The 15865-nt window shown below is 41.6% G+C and overlaps 2 protein-coding genes across 54 annotated transcripts in view; both read left to right on the top strand.

The window, feature by feature from the left end:
* Positions 1 to 8333, top strand: part of ncor1 (nuclear receptor corepressor 1) — a 92889-nt gene extending 84556 nt beyond the window's left edge. For 22 of the 50 annotated variants that reach the window (XM_083531493.1, XM_083531490.1, XM_083531515.1 and 19 more), the window contains 10 exons: positions 131 to 552; positions 690 to 821; positions 1585 to 1703; positions 1802 to 2028; positions 2608 to 2751; positions 3131 to 3249; positions 3390 to 3443; positions 4188 to 4391; positions 5754 to 5927; positions 6064 to 8333. In XM_083531493.1, coding sequence (XP_083387619.1) covers positions 131 to 552; positions 690 to 821; positions 1585 to 1703; positions 1802 to 2028; positions 2608 to 2751; positions 3131 to 3249; positions 3390 to 3443; positions 4188 to 4391; positions 5754 to 5927; positions 6064 to 6263 — 1795 coding nt within the window. In that variant the 3' untranslated portion in view covers positions 6264 to 8333. The remainder of the gene's footprint in view (positions 1 to 130; positions 553 to 689; positions 822 to 1584; positions 1704 to 1801; positions 2029 to 2607; positions 2752 to 3130; positions 3250 to 3389; positions 3444 to 4187; positions 4392 to 5753; positions 5928 to 6063) is intronic. The other 28 variants (XM_083531505.1, XM_083531507.1, XM_083531519.1 and 25 more) reach the window with 7 other exon arrangements.
* Positions 8334 to 9244: 911 nt separating this feature from the next.
* Positions 9245 to 15865, top strand: part of LOC310720730 (uncharacterized protein) — a 30261-nt gene continuing 23640 nt past the window's right edge. For all 4 annotated transcript variants that reach the window (XR_014531807.1, XM_083531643.1, XM_083531645.1 and 1 more), the window contains exons 1-2: positions 9245 to 9475; positions 9625 to 9987. Coding sequence is in view for 3 of the 4 variants with exons in the window: in XM_083531643.1 (XP_083387769.1) it covers positions 9406 to 9475; positions 9625 to 9987 (433 nt within the window). In the remaining variant the exon portion in view is untranslated. The remainder of the gene's footprint in view (positions 9476 to 9624; positions 9988 to 15865) is intronic.

Genomic DNA, 15865 nt, shown 5'->3' with positions numbered 1-15865 from the left:
GAAATGTGAAACTACTTAAGTACAGTAACGAATTACATTTACTTTGTTACTGTCCACCACTGATTAGTTTTACTTAAATCTTTTTTTACCTTCTTGAATTTAAACACCATGCTGACTTTTGACCCCCGAGCAGGCAGATACCCCCTGCGACATCGGCAGCTCAGACTTCATCGCGCTACAACACCGCCGCGGACGCATTGGCCGCGCTGGTGGATGCCGCAGCCTCCGCGCCCCAGATGGAGGTATCGAAGATCAAAGAGGGTAAACACGAGGGCGTCGGGGGCCGCGAGGGCGAGGCGAGCCCCTCACGAGCCATGTCGTTTCCTGCTGGGAAAGCACCACTTCCTGTATATCCAGACGGAGGAAGCGCGGCAACAGGCAGCAAAGACAAAGCACCTGCCACCAAGTCGCGCATAGAGGAAGAGCTGCGCACGCTCGGCAAGACCACCATCACCGCCGCCAGCTTCATCGACGTCATCATCACACGCCAGATCGCGTCAGAAAAAGACTCGCGCGAGAGGGGATCGCAAAGCTCCGACCCCTCAGGGAGTAGTAAGTAGGAGATGTTTATCCCTGACCTTTACTCTGTAATCTCTAAACCAGCATGGCAGCGTGAGCTATAACTTCTAAAAGAGGTGTAGGACCCCAGGATTCTTTACATAAAAAGATTGCATTTATTTATTTTGTAGTGTCATCGAGCCGTTATGACGGACAGAGTAGCGGAGCCATCGAGGTGATCAGCCCGGCAAGTTCCCCGGCTCAGAGAGAGGAGAAGAACGATCGGTCGTTCTCTTCTGAGAAGAGCACTCATTCAGCTACAGGTGAAAATACAACCTGTATATAAATAAGATAAACCTAAGATAAGATATACCTTTATTCGTCCCACAATGGGGAAATTTCTCATAATACAGTATATCAAATACAATTGGACGTCTATGGCATTGCCACTTGTTTATTCCTCATGCGTTTTTTTTTTTGTCTCCGTCTTGGACAAAGACTTACATTTAGAAACAGACAAAGGATACGAATTGTCCATGTTTATTTACTGCTCTTGAACAAGGTGCCATGTATTTCCGTTTTCTTAATCGGGATGATTTATTACGGGGTGGTATCAAGAAGCTTCGAGACTCGCGTGTCACAAATCCGATCTCTTTCGCTGCGTGTCCTCCCTCAGACAACGCGTTAATACATGTACATACAACTTGGAACAAGTTCAGTTAATCGACACGGCTGTTAAACATCCCTCAAAGGTTTCTTTATTGGAGGAGGTAAGAAGAGGTCAAGTGTTGGTGATAACTGAGAAGTCGATACTGATGAGAAAAAAAGGAAAAAAAGAAAGCCAGCTTTAACCAAAAATATGATTAATCTATAAAACAAAAAATAATAAGAATAATAATAATGATTTTGCCTCAGAATTGCTTCAGCACATTGACACTAAACACTTTTTATTTTGAATTGTGTTAAATAAGGAAATAATTGATTGACTGCTCCGTGGTCTACGAAAGGTTGGAGACTCCTGGTCTTGAGAGATTTGTTTGTGTGCAAAGAAAGTAATACAGGTGAATTTATCTCTGCTTGAAACAGGTACTGTTCGAGGATTTGATATTGCTCGCTTGAGGCAGCAGGTGGAATCGGGACCCCCAGCAGCCCCACCTCCTCCTACACAGACTCACCGTGTCATGACCCTGGCTGACCACATCTCGGTAAGACAATAAACTCGATCAAAAACAATCAGGCATTCATTCACACCATAGGTTTTTGATGACAAGTCGTCAATCCCTCTCTCTTTCTGTCAATGTAGCACATCATAACCCAGGACTTTGCAAAGAATCAGGACCCTCCCCCTTCCTCCAGCTCTTCCTCTTCCTCCATTTCCTCTACATTCCAAAACTCTGGCACAGCAAGCAGCAGTGCTCGTTCCAAAGTGCCTAACCGCTACAGTCCGGAGAACCCGCTGAACCACGCCCACCATCAGAAACCACCCAGCCGAGTGTCCCCCGAGAACTCCTCGGAAAAATCCAGATCCAGGTACTGCATAGTAAATTCCACTGACTAAAAATGTATACAGTTCAGCAATTGTAATAGAAGAGGAGGTTGATTATTTATGTCCTATTTATTATTTGGCCAGTGAAAGGAAATTATTGCTAGAGGATCGAATTTTCTTTTGATCTCGACATACAGAAGGTATCCTCGTGATCAGTACTTTTTTTTTTTTTTGTGTATTCAGCAAAAGACCGTGTACTAGGGGCAGCATCATCGCAGAATCGCGGGTGATAACCATAATCGTTTGTGGCCTCTAGAACGCGCTCTTATACTCCATAGAAAACAGAGAAAGGTGGCCAAAGCAGTCTGCAAAAGTATAAATCTAGAGTGTAAAAAGTACATATGTAGTTTCTCTCTTTTATTTAAATTTTTCCTCTCTTTCTTTTTAACGGTCAGCTTTAGTTTGTGCATGAGGACTGTCAGTCACGCTTGTTATTTTGATTAGAAGGATTAGAAACCCGACAAAGTGCTAAACCCTCCTGTAATCGAAGTACATTTACATGCTAAGTTGAATTTTTATGACAAAGCTCGAACCCTGTTTCTCTCGCAATGCGCATGCTGCAGGCCAGGCAAATCCCCTGAGCGTGCCGGTGGGCGGGCTGTCGAGAACTACGAACCCATCTCCCCTCCACAAAGCTACTCAGGGCTGGAGAAACAAGACAGCAGCCTGCTACAGAATCGGCGTGAACAGGATCTTGCAGAGCAAAGGTAAACCAGCCTGTCACGATATAGCCAAATACTTTCAGCTGTCTCATTTCATTGGTGGTGATCCAGAGACATTATGCTGATTTTTATTTTAAGTTTTATAGCTCTTTGGGGTCACGTACCGCTACTGAGACCCCCTGCTGTTAGTGATATGATTGGAAAAGGATTTGCTCTGTGTGCCCTGGATGTAGTCTAAAGCATATTAAGCCAGATGCTGATTGATGGACACACCTCTCTATCAGAGCAGTGTAATCTCATCCCCATCCACCTTGCCTGGCATCCTTAGTGGAAACTTGGCTTATTCTCAAACATTCCCCACACCCCTGTTGATCCAATGACCTGGTTTAACACGCGAACCTCTGTGCCCTTTCTCCGGTATCAGAACGGACTCGCGCTCCCCGAGCAGTGGCAACTATCTGCCTGCCTTCTTCACCAAGCTGGAGAGCACCTCCCCCATGGTGATGTCTAAGAAACAGGAGATCTTCCGCAAGTCTGAAGTTGGTAAGGGCCTTCCTGGGTACATTTAAATACAAAGATTTGCCTGCATTTGGTATCTTTAAAATGAATTGGTAACATTTTCTCTATAAAATATCAGCATAAAAAAAAAAAAAAAAAAAATTTCCCCTCAATTATTTTTCCAGGCAATGCACAACCAGGCACAGAGATCTTTAATTTACCAGCTGTAACCAACTCAAGTAAGTATCCTAAAACCCTGAGTGTTCTGTCAATGTTGCTATACCAAGTGGAACTTTTTACACGTAGACCCCCAGTTATGATTTTTTGATATTACGATGACTATAGCGATATAATAAAATTGTCAAAATATTGTTTGCACGGCAGGCAAACGTAGCGTATTTGAGGTACAGTATGTTGGGACGCTGTCACAACGCATTTTTCTCTCGGTTTTGGCGTTCCGTCCACACTGAGTTGGCGCCATCAGTCAACGGACACACAGGTTTTTGAAAAGCGGGTGAATTTAAAAACGACACAGTGTGGTTTGCAGAAACGGTGACCATATGTAGACCATATGTGACATATGTGTCCCGATTTGTGTAGACCATATGTGTGAAACTCAATATTCAGAATTCGCACTCGTCCGCACGCCCTTTGCCACATTCTTATATACTGTAAAGTTTGTAAATTGCGGTAATGTAAATTTTGTACTGAATTTCTTCAGTTCTTAAAAACAAAATAACAGTAGACTACTCCATACTGATCATTCTTTAAGACTCCTGGGTAGGCTAGGACATGTCTGGACTTGCGATTTTTTTCAAGTTACAATGGGGTCATCAGTGCGCATTTCCGTTAGTCGGGGACCACCTGTGTATTGTTCATGTATTAATAGATTCGGACATGTACCTGCTGAATGTGTGTTATGCGAATTCCAGCTCTGAGAACTTTATATGATAATTAAATGGCTTTATCCTCTCCCTTTCCAGGTAATGTGAACCTTCGGAACCACTCGTTCAGCGACCCAGCCAGCAACCTTGGTCTAGAGGACATAATCCGTAAGGCTCTGATGGGAACTGTAGAGGAGCGACCAGAGGAGCAGACCCAGCAAGCTCAATCTGGAGCTTCAGCAGCGGGAAATAACTCTGATGGGCGACAGGAGGCAAATCCGTCGCCCAGCACAGGTAGATATTGTAAGGAAAACAAGCGCGCGCACACACACACCACACACTTGAACCACACACTATGAAAAACAGGAAATCTTATTGATTTTCAAGCTTTTTATTTTGATAATATTTTCTGTATTTGCATGGTCTTTTTTTTTTCCCTTTCTCGATATTTCACTCACAGCATATCACAAGTTCTAAACATTAAAATATATTTTCCAGTTGCACAAGGCAGTTTAACATAAATGTAAACCTGCATCCTGCACAGCAATGTACAAGATTTCTGGTTGTAATTCAGATCAGGAGTGTGATCTTTGCAGAGCCACAAAACCAAAAAAAATAAACTGTTGTAGCGTGAAAGGAAATGAAGTCGGGTTTCTTTTTTTTGCATCAGATGTTAAAATGTTTGATTAATTATTTTTTATATAATTTTAAGGCAAATTCCAGTTTTCTCAGTCAAATAGTGTTATGTGGTGTAAATTCATCTGCTTTAAATGCTTCCTTTTTTGAGAGACAAATGTATTGCTTTTAATGCTTTTAATAACATATTTTTACTTTTAAAGTTTTCTTGTGCAATACTTTGTATAAATGCATATGCTTTTTGGCAGAGGTGGAAAGTAATGAGTTACATTTGCTTTTCGTTACTGTAATTGTAGTATTTTTAAAGGATGGATGGATAGATGGAACATTTAAGTTGTTTTTTAAATATGTCATTTTACTTAAGTATGTTTTGTGTGATTGTACTACATTACTTAACCACATTTTAAATAATATATTCAATACTGAGTAAAAAAATAAATTAATAAAAAAAATTATAAAAATAGCGCAAGCTGGAAAAATAATTGGTTGATGGGCAGGAAAACAAATGTGCTGAATTCACACAAAAAAAAGATGGAGACAGACAAGACACTGATGCTGAAAGCGAAATGGCGTCAATGCTATGCGCATTAGGAATCTTCATTTGCGATTTCTCTCAATTTCCTAAATTACATTATGACTGTTTTTTTTTTTTTTTGCTGTGAAAGTATAACTCACATGGACTAGTCTTTTTTTTGTTTTGTTTAGTTTATCATTAATAAAGGTGTTCCTTCAATTAAAAACAACTAGTTTGAGATTTATGTCCCTTGTCCTTTTTAAACTACACTAGAATCCCCCACCCCAGACTCTGCTGATGAAAAAAATAACTGTACATTTCACTCTGAGTACATTTTAAATGATCTACTTTTAATTTTATTCGAGCACATTTTTAAACCAGTAACTTTACTTGTACTTGAGTAAAATTTCATTAAATCAACAGTATTTTGACTAAATATTTTAGTACTCTTTCCACCGCTGTTTTTTTTTTTGGTGTTAATGATGTCGTGCTCCCCCCTCCTCCCTCCCCAATAGCGGCCAAGCAGAAGCTCCAGAGCAAAACCAGCAGTAGGAAATCCAAGTCGCCCAACCCAGGCCAGGCGTATGCGGGCGGAGAGCGACCCTCCTCTGTGTCCTCTGTACATTCTGAAGGAGAATATCACAGGCAGGCTCCCAGCTGGGCTTGGGAAGACCGTCCCTCATCCGCAGGTGTGTTTTCCGAGGGAATGTTCATGAACATACTCCCATTCCAAGCTCTCAAACCTGTTTTACACTGGGCTTTTGAGGTCTGAATTAGAGTTTTGATAAGTTTTAACCGGCTAATTTTTATCTCTCTTTTTTCCAGGTCCAATGCAGTTCCCTTACAACCCTCTAACGATGCGCATGTTGAGCAGCACGCCTCCCACCTCCATGGCCTGCCCTTCTCCATCAATGCAGTCCCAGCAGCCACCAGGAGGAGGGGCCAACGCTCCGGCTCGCGCCTGGGAAAGAGAACCGCCGCTGCTCTCGGAGCAGTATGAAACCCTCTCAGACAGTGACGATTGAGCCGGGCCCACGACCCTCGACCCTTTGACCCCCCCCTCCAACCCCCTTCCCCAGTCCCTAGGGTCAAAGAGAACAGTGTCCTCATCAGGGTGGCCAAGCTGACACGCGTGTCCCACTCAGTACTAACCCTGAGTAGGGGCACTCCTGGGGAGGTACTCTCGCGCTTCTGGTGCTTTCATTTCCTCTTGTGCTTGTAGAAAGCGGCATCGCGAGGAAGCCACGGCCTGATCGCTCAGGAGAAAAAAACGTGTCCAGAAGCTTTATTTCGCCTGTTTGTGAATGAGCGAACACAAAATGTTGGCAAAAACCAGAAAAGGATGAGGATGAACAACTTGAAATATAAGGACTCGCTTCAAATTTGTTGAATTTAAGAATCTGTAAAGAAATACTTTGTCTTCAGAAAGAAAGAAAAAAGTATGTAAATAGAGTAACCTTTTGCAGTGTGAATTTTTTTTATTATAATTATAATTTTTTTTTCCCCAGAATTTTTTTCCGTGTTTTATTCTTACTTTTTAAATCACATCCCTGCTGGTTGAAGATTATACAGAACCTTCTTGCTCTCAATGTGAAACGTGTGGATTTTCTCCCGAGACGCAGCGTGAACTTTGAACCCAGTTCTGAAGCACCGAACGAAGCGAAGAGAGCATTTCAATCACACGGCCAGCCTTCGTAGCACTGGAGGCACCGGGCTCACCACAGATTTTATAAACGCGCATTCACCCAGTTACACGCCCATTCAAACATTTTTATCATTAAATTAAGTGTGAGCATTTTTCAGCCCTGTAGAAACATCTCCATTTTTGGTTCACCTGTACAAGTTGCGATCACTGGCATCAGAGCTGAATGGTTCTTCAGTGAAAGAAGAAATATAAGCTGAATGTTTCCTCCCTGAATGTTTTTGTTTGTGTGTGTGTGTGTGTGTGTGTGTGTGTGTGTGTGTGTGTCGCTCTGTGGTGGACTTCGAGTTGTGAGAGGAAACTCGCCACGGTTTTGGCGTCTACTTCAGAGTGTGGCTCTGTGTGATTTCTAACAAGTGCTCTGCTGTCCTTTTTTTTTTTTTTTTTTCTCCTTCATCTCTCGCTCAAAGGAACGCCAGAGGAAGCCGTTTCTCTTTCGAGAGGTTTTTGGTTCCCTTCACAAGGAGGAGAAATCAAACTGTGATCTTCCTCTTTGCTTTTTTTTTTTTTTTTTTTTTTTTTTTTTTTTTTTGTTCTTTAAAACACGAAGTACATGCTGATCTGTCTACGTGGCGAGACGGGAAAAAATTTGAAATATATATATACAAGCTTCTGTTTGTCACCTCTGCACCACTGTTGCACTTTTTTTGTTGTTTTCGCTGACTGATTTTTGACGAGCGTGTACTACCTGTTTTTTCCAGCTTTACGCCACCTGCTCTTCGCTCTAGTCTATGGTACAATACAGCTGTTCAAGTTGCTGCTTTGTAGTGGTGGCTTTTACTTCTAAATCATGATGTAACAGACAATACGCTCAAATTTCAGTTATCACTATAGCTGTATTCTCTATGGCAAGAACGTTTCGATCCTTAGTGCAATTTGGTTTTTTTTTGTTTTCTTTCTTTTGCTTTGCTCAAGTTAACTAAAACCTGTCTTTTTTTTTTTTGTGTGTGTGTTATATTTAATTCATTTCACTTCTGAAATATGAAAAAAAAAAAAAAGCCCTGGAGCTCATGTTGAGATTTTTATTTTATTTTTTCCATCATTCTCAGCATTGTTGTTGTTCATCCTTTTGATGGGATGCAAAGTGTTTACAATGGCATTGACAAAACAAAAAAAGAAAAAAAAAAAAAAGTGGTAAAACTTGAATCTTAAGAAAAAGAAAGTCGGTCATTGCATCAGTTAGTCTATTTTTTTTTTTTTCAGTCCAACGCCATGCAGTGGTAACTTTTTTTTTTCTTTTGTCCTTTTTGGAATTGAGACTTGAAATAACCCATGTATCCCATGTTTGTTGGAAAGCAATGTTTGTATCGCACAATGTCTCTTAAGTAGCCAATTACAAAATTTTCAGACCAATCAATAAAGTGGATTAGCGCTCCACCTTTCTGAAAGTTGACCTTCTGCCTCCTTTGACCTTTATTTTGGTGGTTTGAAACGTTTCAAGACTAGTTTTTTAAGACACCAGCAGATGGCAGCACCAGGCTACACGCATAGTCACAGGGAGCACCAACCTTGAGTCAGTGTGCCAAGGCTGTGTGCTGTGTGCATCGGAGGCTGTGCTTCTGACCGCGTGTGTTACCACGTCTGCTATTTTGACCGCGTACGCACCCTGTCACAGAGCTCTCACGCGAGCTACGTTCCACACACAAGCTACTCAGCAGATTTGGCTCCTGCGGACTTCGCCCGTTTCCCAAAGACAGGGCTCCGGCTCAGCGGTCGCAGTTTTGACACGATGGCGGAAATCCAGCGCGAATCGCAGAAGTTACTTAAGACTTAAAAAAGTAGAACACATTCCAGAAGTTGCAGGAACGCTGGGAGCGATGTATCGCTGTGCAAGAGGACTATTTTGAAGGTGATCGTGTGTAAACATAGATAAAGAAAATACTTGCTTGAAAACCGAGCTTTTCCCGAAAACCAGCTCGTATGTGATTCAAATGTCAGTTAATCTAAATTTATGCCTTAACTTTAACTTTAAAAGTATTAATAATCTTTCAAGCAAATCACTTATTTTTGTGACTAGTTTAATGTATGTAATGATTCAAAATCAGATCTTGTACATTGTTGCATTTGCACAGGAACTCGGATTCTACTATCGGATTATCACACAAAAACACCTCAAAACAGCAGTTTTCTTTTATCCTATAATCGAAATGACCGTTGAGCCAATAAGATGTGATAAAGGATTTGATTGACAGGTGGTTTGAAGTATTATTGACACCCCACAGAAGCCCCACCCTTTCTCTTTTTTTTTTATATATATAAATCTAATGATCTAGACTGTGCTCCTATTTGTCTCTTGAATAATTATAATTATTAGGTGTCTTTCTTTCTTGCCTTTTTTTTTTGTTTAGAAGTCGGAAATTTGTCTTTGTGTTTGCAGCTTTTTACAGGAAGTGAAGTGTAAAACTCTCATCAAAACTGTTCGGAGTGTGGAGTGTTCAGATGAACAGCAGCTTCGTGTTTGTACAATGGTACTTTGCACGCTGAGATGTTTCGGGGTGTTGATGGTTTATTGGTGCTGGTTGGTGTTTGGAAACGGTAAGTTCAAAATAATTGTGAACAGTTGATAGATTGCCTTCACTGTCACCAGGATTAATAATGAAAGTATTAATAAAACTGAAGATAAGTTTAAAGATGCTGTTTCTGAGAATTTTACTCATTGTACTGTTTCTGAATCATAATTTCAGGAGAAATTCTGGGCAATAGTGAACTTCTAATACACAGTAACATTACTGCTGAGCTCCAGTCTGATGTCCTGCTGCCGTGTAACTTTCATCCAACTCTCCTCGGATCGGATAAGACTGCAGATATAGCAGTAGTGTGGACTCAGAGGAACACAACAGCACACAGTCTACTGGAGATCTCTCTACAGGGAGACGTGAGGTTCTGGGATTACAAAGGTGGACGTATCAAGACGTTTCCTAAACTCTCTGAATCAGGAAACATCTCCATCCTCCTTCAGAAAGTGCAGCTGTATGATCTGAGTCTGTACCGCTGTGAGCTGTTTAATGGATTTAACTGCAGCATTGCGTATCAGGAGATACAGCTTGGTTTGTGATTACACTTTTAAACACACACACCTCCTGCTAAGAAAAATCTGCCTGTACTGTACAAATACCTTGTTTAGACCCATAAAAAGACATTCTTATCTTCTACAGGTCTTACAACCTTTTCCCAGCTTTATGAATACTTCCCAGAAGCAGTACTTCAGTATTTATCCATAACATGTCTCTGCAGCACGAGCTATAAAGGTGAGTATTTGCCTATAAATAAGTATGCGTGCAAAATCTATCTTCTCTGAGTGAAACACGATTTGTCACAGGTGAAGATGAACTTTATGGTTGTTTTGCATGTTGCAGGTAAATCAGCAGCCGCAGTCAGAAAGCAGGCGTGAAAAATGTTACACAGAAGTGTGAGTACATTGTGTTGATCTGTTTTCACACACAGGTGTGTAGGATGTAGACGCGTCTTTAAAAGAAAAAAAAAATCAGAATTAACACACAATCTTCACTCTAGCGTAACTAACTTGGGTTGCCAGTTTACAACAATACCCACAATTCCATTCAACCACCTGCTGATTAGCACTCGGTTCATCGATGCAGCAGAGCTTCAGTCCCTCGTGCAGTTGGGCTTTGATCCCGAGATTATTGTACACTGTTGTAACTGCACCAGAAAAACATTTCTTTATAAAATAAAATATATTATTAATACATTTTCTGTTCCACCAGGATGTACACTCTCTACAGAACAGGGAGCAGGGAGGGGAAATGTCTGCAACTGATCATTCAATGTTTTTGCTGTTTATTGATGTATAAATGCTGTTTCTTTCATTGTTTTTATTTCAGTTTATAGTATAATCTCAGATTATCATCATTCTTAATAAATGATCATTCTTTTTCTGCTCTTACCTTCAAGACCTTCACTCTGTTACTGTTACTATCTATGTTAATTAGGGGTGTAACGGTACACATGTTTGTACCGAACTTTTTTTCGGTGCACGGCTTTTGGTTCGGTGCTCACGTGTACCGAATGCATTCCTTTTTACGTGCAGAACATTGTTAAAATCTCCGTTCCCTCATGAACGTATAACGTGGCGGACTGCAAGTTTGTTTAGTCTTTACATCGAACTTTGCATTTTTTTTCTTTTATTATTCAACTTAAAAAACATACACAACAATCCCATGAGTATAAAAAAGAAACTAGAGTTAGTGCAGTGTCACTGTGGCTGCTCACGCCGTACTGGAAATACGATTTGTTTTGTGCAGTTCCTGGTTTTACGACAATCTCGGATAATGGATTCTTTTGTGTTTTATGTCCAGCTTCAAGAGTTTCTCTTACACGGATAGATATCGAGGGAGTTTTGTTTTTAGAAATGAAGAATTTGTTAAAGACATTTGTTAAATTCTGCAGAAGATAAGAACAGTTAAGTAGATCCTACCTTTAGAACATTTTATGCTAAATGCAAAACACACACACACTTACATACACATCTGTATTACCCAAATGAAGTCTTCTTCTTCTTCTTTCGGCTGCTCCCATTAGGGGTCGCCACAGCGGATCATCCGTCTCCATACCACCCTGTCCTCTATATCTGCCTCTTTTACACCAACTACCTGCATGTCTTCCCTCACCACATCCATGAACCTCCTCCTTGGCCTTCCTCTTTTCCTCCTACCTGGTGGCTCCATCTTCAGCATTTGTCTACCAATATAATTCATGTCCCTTCTCTGCACATGTCCAAACCATCTCAATCTCGCCTCCCTCACCATGTCACCAAAACATCCTACATGTGCTGTCCCTCTAATAAACTCATTTCTAATCTTGTCCATCCTCGTCACTCCCAACGAAAACCTCAACATCTTCAGCTCTGCTACCTCCAGCTCCACCTCCTGTCTTTTACTCAATGCCACTGTCTCTAATCCATACAACATCGCAGGTCTCACCACAGTCCTATAAACTTTCCCTTTCATTCTTGCAGATACTCTTCTATCACAAATCACTCCTGTCACTCTTCTCCACCCACTCAACCCTGCCTGCACTCTTTTCTTTACTTCCCTAACACACTCTCCATTACTTTGCACTGTTGACCCCAGGTACCTGAACTCCTCCACCTTCTTCACCTCTTCACCCTGCAACCGCATCACTCCACTGCCCTCCCTCTCATTCACACACATGTACTCTGTCTTACTCCTACTGACTTTCATTCCCCTTCTCTCCAGCGCATATCTCCACCTCTCCAGGCTCTTCTCAACCTGCTCTCTACTCTCACCACAAATCACAATATCATCTGCAAACATCATAGTCCAGGGAGACTCCTGTCTGACCTCGTCCGTCAACCTGTCCATCACCACTGCAAACAGGAAAGGGCTCAGGGCCGATCCTTGATGTAGTCCAACCTTCACCCTGAACCAGTCTGTCGTACCTACTGCACACTTTACTGCCGTCACACTGTCCTCATGCATGTCCTGCACCACCCTCAAATACTTCTCTGACACACCTGACTTCCTCATACAATACCACAACTCCTCTCTCGGCACCCTGTCGTACGCTTTCTCTAAATCCACAAATACACAATGCAGCTCCTTCTGTCCTTCTCTATACTTCTCCATCAACATCCTCAAAGCAAATAAGGCATCTGTGGTGCTCTTCCTCGGCATGAAACCATACTGTTGCTCACAGATGGTCACCTCTTCTCTCAGCCTGGCTTCCACTACTCTTTCCCATAACTTCATGGTGTGACTGATCAACTTAATTCCCCTGTAGTTACTGCAGGTTTGCACATCTCCCTTATGCTTAAAGATCGGTACCAGCACACTCCTTCTCCATTCCTCAGGCATCCTCTCCCCTTCCAGAATCCTGTTAAACAATCTGGTTAAAAACTCCACTGCCATCTCTCCTAAACATCTCCACGCTTCTACCGGTATGTCATCTGGTCCAACCGACTTTCCATTCTTCATCCTCTTAATCGCTGCTCTCACTTCCTCCTTACTAATCCTATCTACATCCTGCTTCACCAACTCCACATCCTCCAACCTTCTCTCTCTCTGATTTTCCTCATTCATCAGCTGCTCAAAATACTCCCTCCATCTTCTCAACACACTCTCCTCACTAGTCAACACATTTCCCTCTCCATCCTTTATTGCTCTAACTTGCAGTACATCCTTCCCAGCTCGGTCCCTCTGCTTGGCCAATCGGTATAAATCCTTTTCTCCTTCCTTAGTGTCCAACCTCATACAGTTCCTCATATACCTTTTCCTTGGCTTTCGCCACATCCCTTTTAACCTGCTGCCGCATCTCCTTGTACTCCTGCCTACTTTTCTCATCACTCTGTCGATCCCACTTCTGTTTTGCCAATCTCTTTCCTCTAATGCTCTCCTGCACTTCCTCATTCCACCACCACGTCTCCTTGTCTTGCTTTCTATTTCCAGATGTCACACCAAGTACTTTTCTAGCTGCCTCCCTCATCACTCCTGCAGTAGTTGCCCAATCATCCGGCACCTCTTCACCACCACCAAGCCCCTGTCTGACCTCTTCCCTGAACCTCACACTACACTCTTCCTCCTTCAGTTTCCACCATCTTATTCTTCTTTCAAACCTTACTTTCCTTCTCTTCTTCTTCGCCTCCAAAACCATCCTACAGACCACCATCCAATGCTGTCTAGCTACACTGTCCCCCGCCAACACCTTACAGTCTCCAATCTCCTTCAGGTTGCATCTCCTACACAGAAGATAATCCACCTGTGTGCACCTTCCTCCACTCTTATACGTCACCCTATGATCCTCCTTCTTCTTAAAATACGTGTTCACCACTGCCATTTCCATCCTTTTAGCAAAATCTACCACCATCTGCCCTTCCACATTCCTCTCCTTAAAACCATACCTACCCATCACCTCCTCATCACCTCTGTTCCCTTCACCTACATGCCCATTAAAGTCTGCCCCAATCACCAATCGTTCTTTCCTAGGTACACCATCTACCACTTCATCTAATTCACTCCAGAATCTTTCCTTCTCCTCCATCTCACAGCCAACTTGTGGAGCATAGGCACTGATGATCATCCCTTCAACTTCCACCTTCACGATCATCACCCTATCAGAAACTCTCTTTACCTCCACTACACTCTTACTGTACTCTTCCTTCAGAATCACCCCTACACCATTTCTCTTCCCATCCACACCATGATAAAACAGTTTAAACCCACCTCCAATGTTCCTGGCCTTACTCCCTTTCCACTTGGTCTCCTGAACACACAGCATATCTACCTTTCTCCTCTCCATCATATCAGCTATCTCTCTCCCTTTACCAGTCATAGTACCAACATTTAAAGTACCAACCCGAACCTCTACTCTCCTACACTGCTCCTTTTCCTGCCGTCTCTGTAGACGTCTTCCTCCTCTCCTTCTCCTCCTTCGGCCAACAGTAGCCCAATTTCCACCGGTACCCTGTCGGCTAACGATACCTGTGGCGGTCGTTGTTAACCCGGGCCTCGACCGATCCGGTATGAAATTCTCATTTGTGATCCGCATATTTGATTTGGCACATGTTTTACGCTGAAAGCCCTTCCTAACGCAACCCTCCCCATTTACCCGGGCTTGGGACCGGCACTAAGAGTACACTGGCTTGTGCCCCCCTAATGGCTGGGTTACCCAAATGAAGTCTAACAAATGTAAATTATTTCATTTCATTTTTTACTTTAATTTCTGGTCATGTACCGATTTAAACAATATAATAAAAACGTGTATTGCATTAATTCGATTTATTAGATTTTATTTTTAGATTAGATTTTTGTAAATATTTAATCATTTTATATATATATATATATATATATATATATATATATATATATATATATATATATATATATATATATATATATATATATATATATATATATATATATATATATTTAACCAAGCATGCATTTAAAATTTAATTGTTTTAGAAATGTAAACTGTTTTTTACAAATTTTAATAATAATACACTGCGTTAATAAAAAAAAAAAAAAAAAAATATTGTGTTTTGCATTTTTTTTTCCTCCAACTGTCCGGAAACCCTAATATATACTGTGTGTGTGTGTGTGTGTGTGCGTGCGCGCGTGTGTTTTTTAAGCAAAGGCAATGGCAGACAGCCAATCAGAAATCATTTCTCAAAAAATTGCTAGCTAATGATATTTAAGGTTACAGTGAAGCCAGTTAGTCCCGCCCACATCTGACAAAAAAAAAACTACGCAGAAGCAATAATAAATTTTTTTTTAAAAAGACTACACTCCTGAGTCATCTAGTTTCGATAAAGTGTGCAGCTTTATTACTCAGATATTCAAAACAGCCAAAGCAGAAGTGGAGAGAGAAAATATGTGACGTGCTTGTAGGACCGCCAACGTTAAGGAATTGATTGAATTGTTTAGCATAATGATTTCAGTCTTCGCTTAAAATAAAGATCCTTCATAGCTGTGTGATATGTGTGTGTGTAGTTACACAGTGTGATATTGGGTGGCGTATCACGACTGACTCTGCGCTCTGACCCCAGATTTCTAACATCACTGGGAGATGCGATGAAAGATTTGAACTGTAAATGTCCATATGATACGTAAAAAAGCCCCTTTATTAGAAAGGCATAAGTCAGTGGTTAAGACATTTAGGCTTCTGATCAAAAGGTTGTGAGTTTAAATCCCTGCACCACCAAGCTGCCACTCCTGGTCCCCTGAGAAAGGCCCTTAACCCCCCAACTGCTCAGTTTACAAAAAAATGAGATCATTGTAAGTTGCGTTGGATAAAGGCATCTTCCAAATGCTGTAAATGTAAATGATGTGTGTTCAGAAAGGTAAGATCAATGCAATGCGTTTACTTCGAGACTCTTCTCTGTTCTGGCACTGAGGTGGTTGAATGAACTTCCGCCTTGATGTCCACAGAGTCACTGGCTATGTTCAA

The sequence above is a fragment of the Silurus aristotelis genome (genome assembly GCF_946808225.1).
Source record: "Silurus aristotelis genome assembly, chromosome: 26".
Taxonomy (NCBI): domain Eukaryota; kingdom Metazoa; phylum Chordata; class Actinopteri; order Siluriformes; family Siluridae; genus Silurus; species Silurus aristotelis.
Note: the sequence above shows the minus strand (reverse complement) of the source record. Positions and strands in the feature narration are given on the sequence as shown.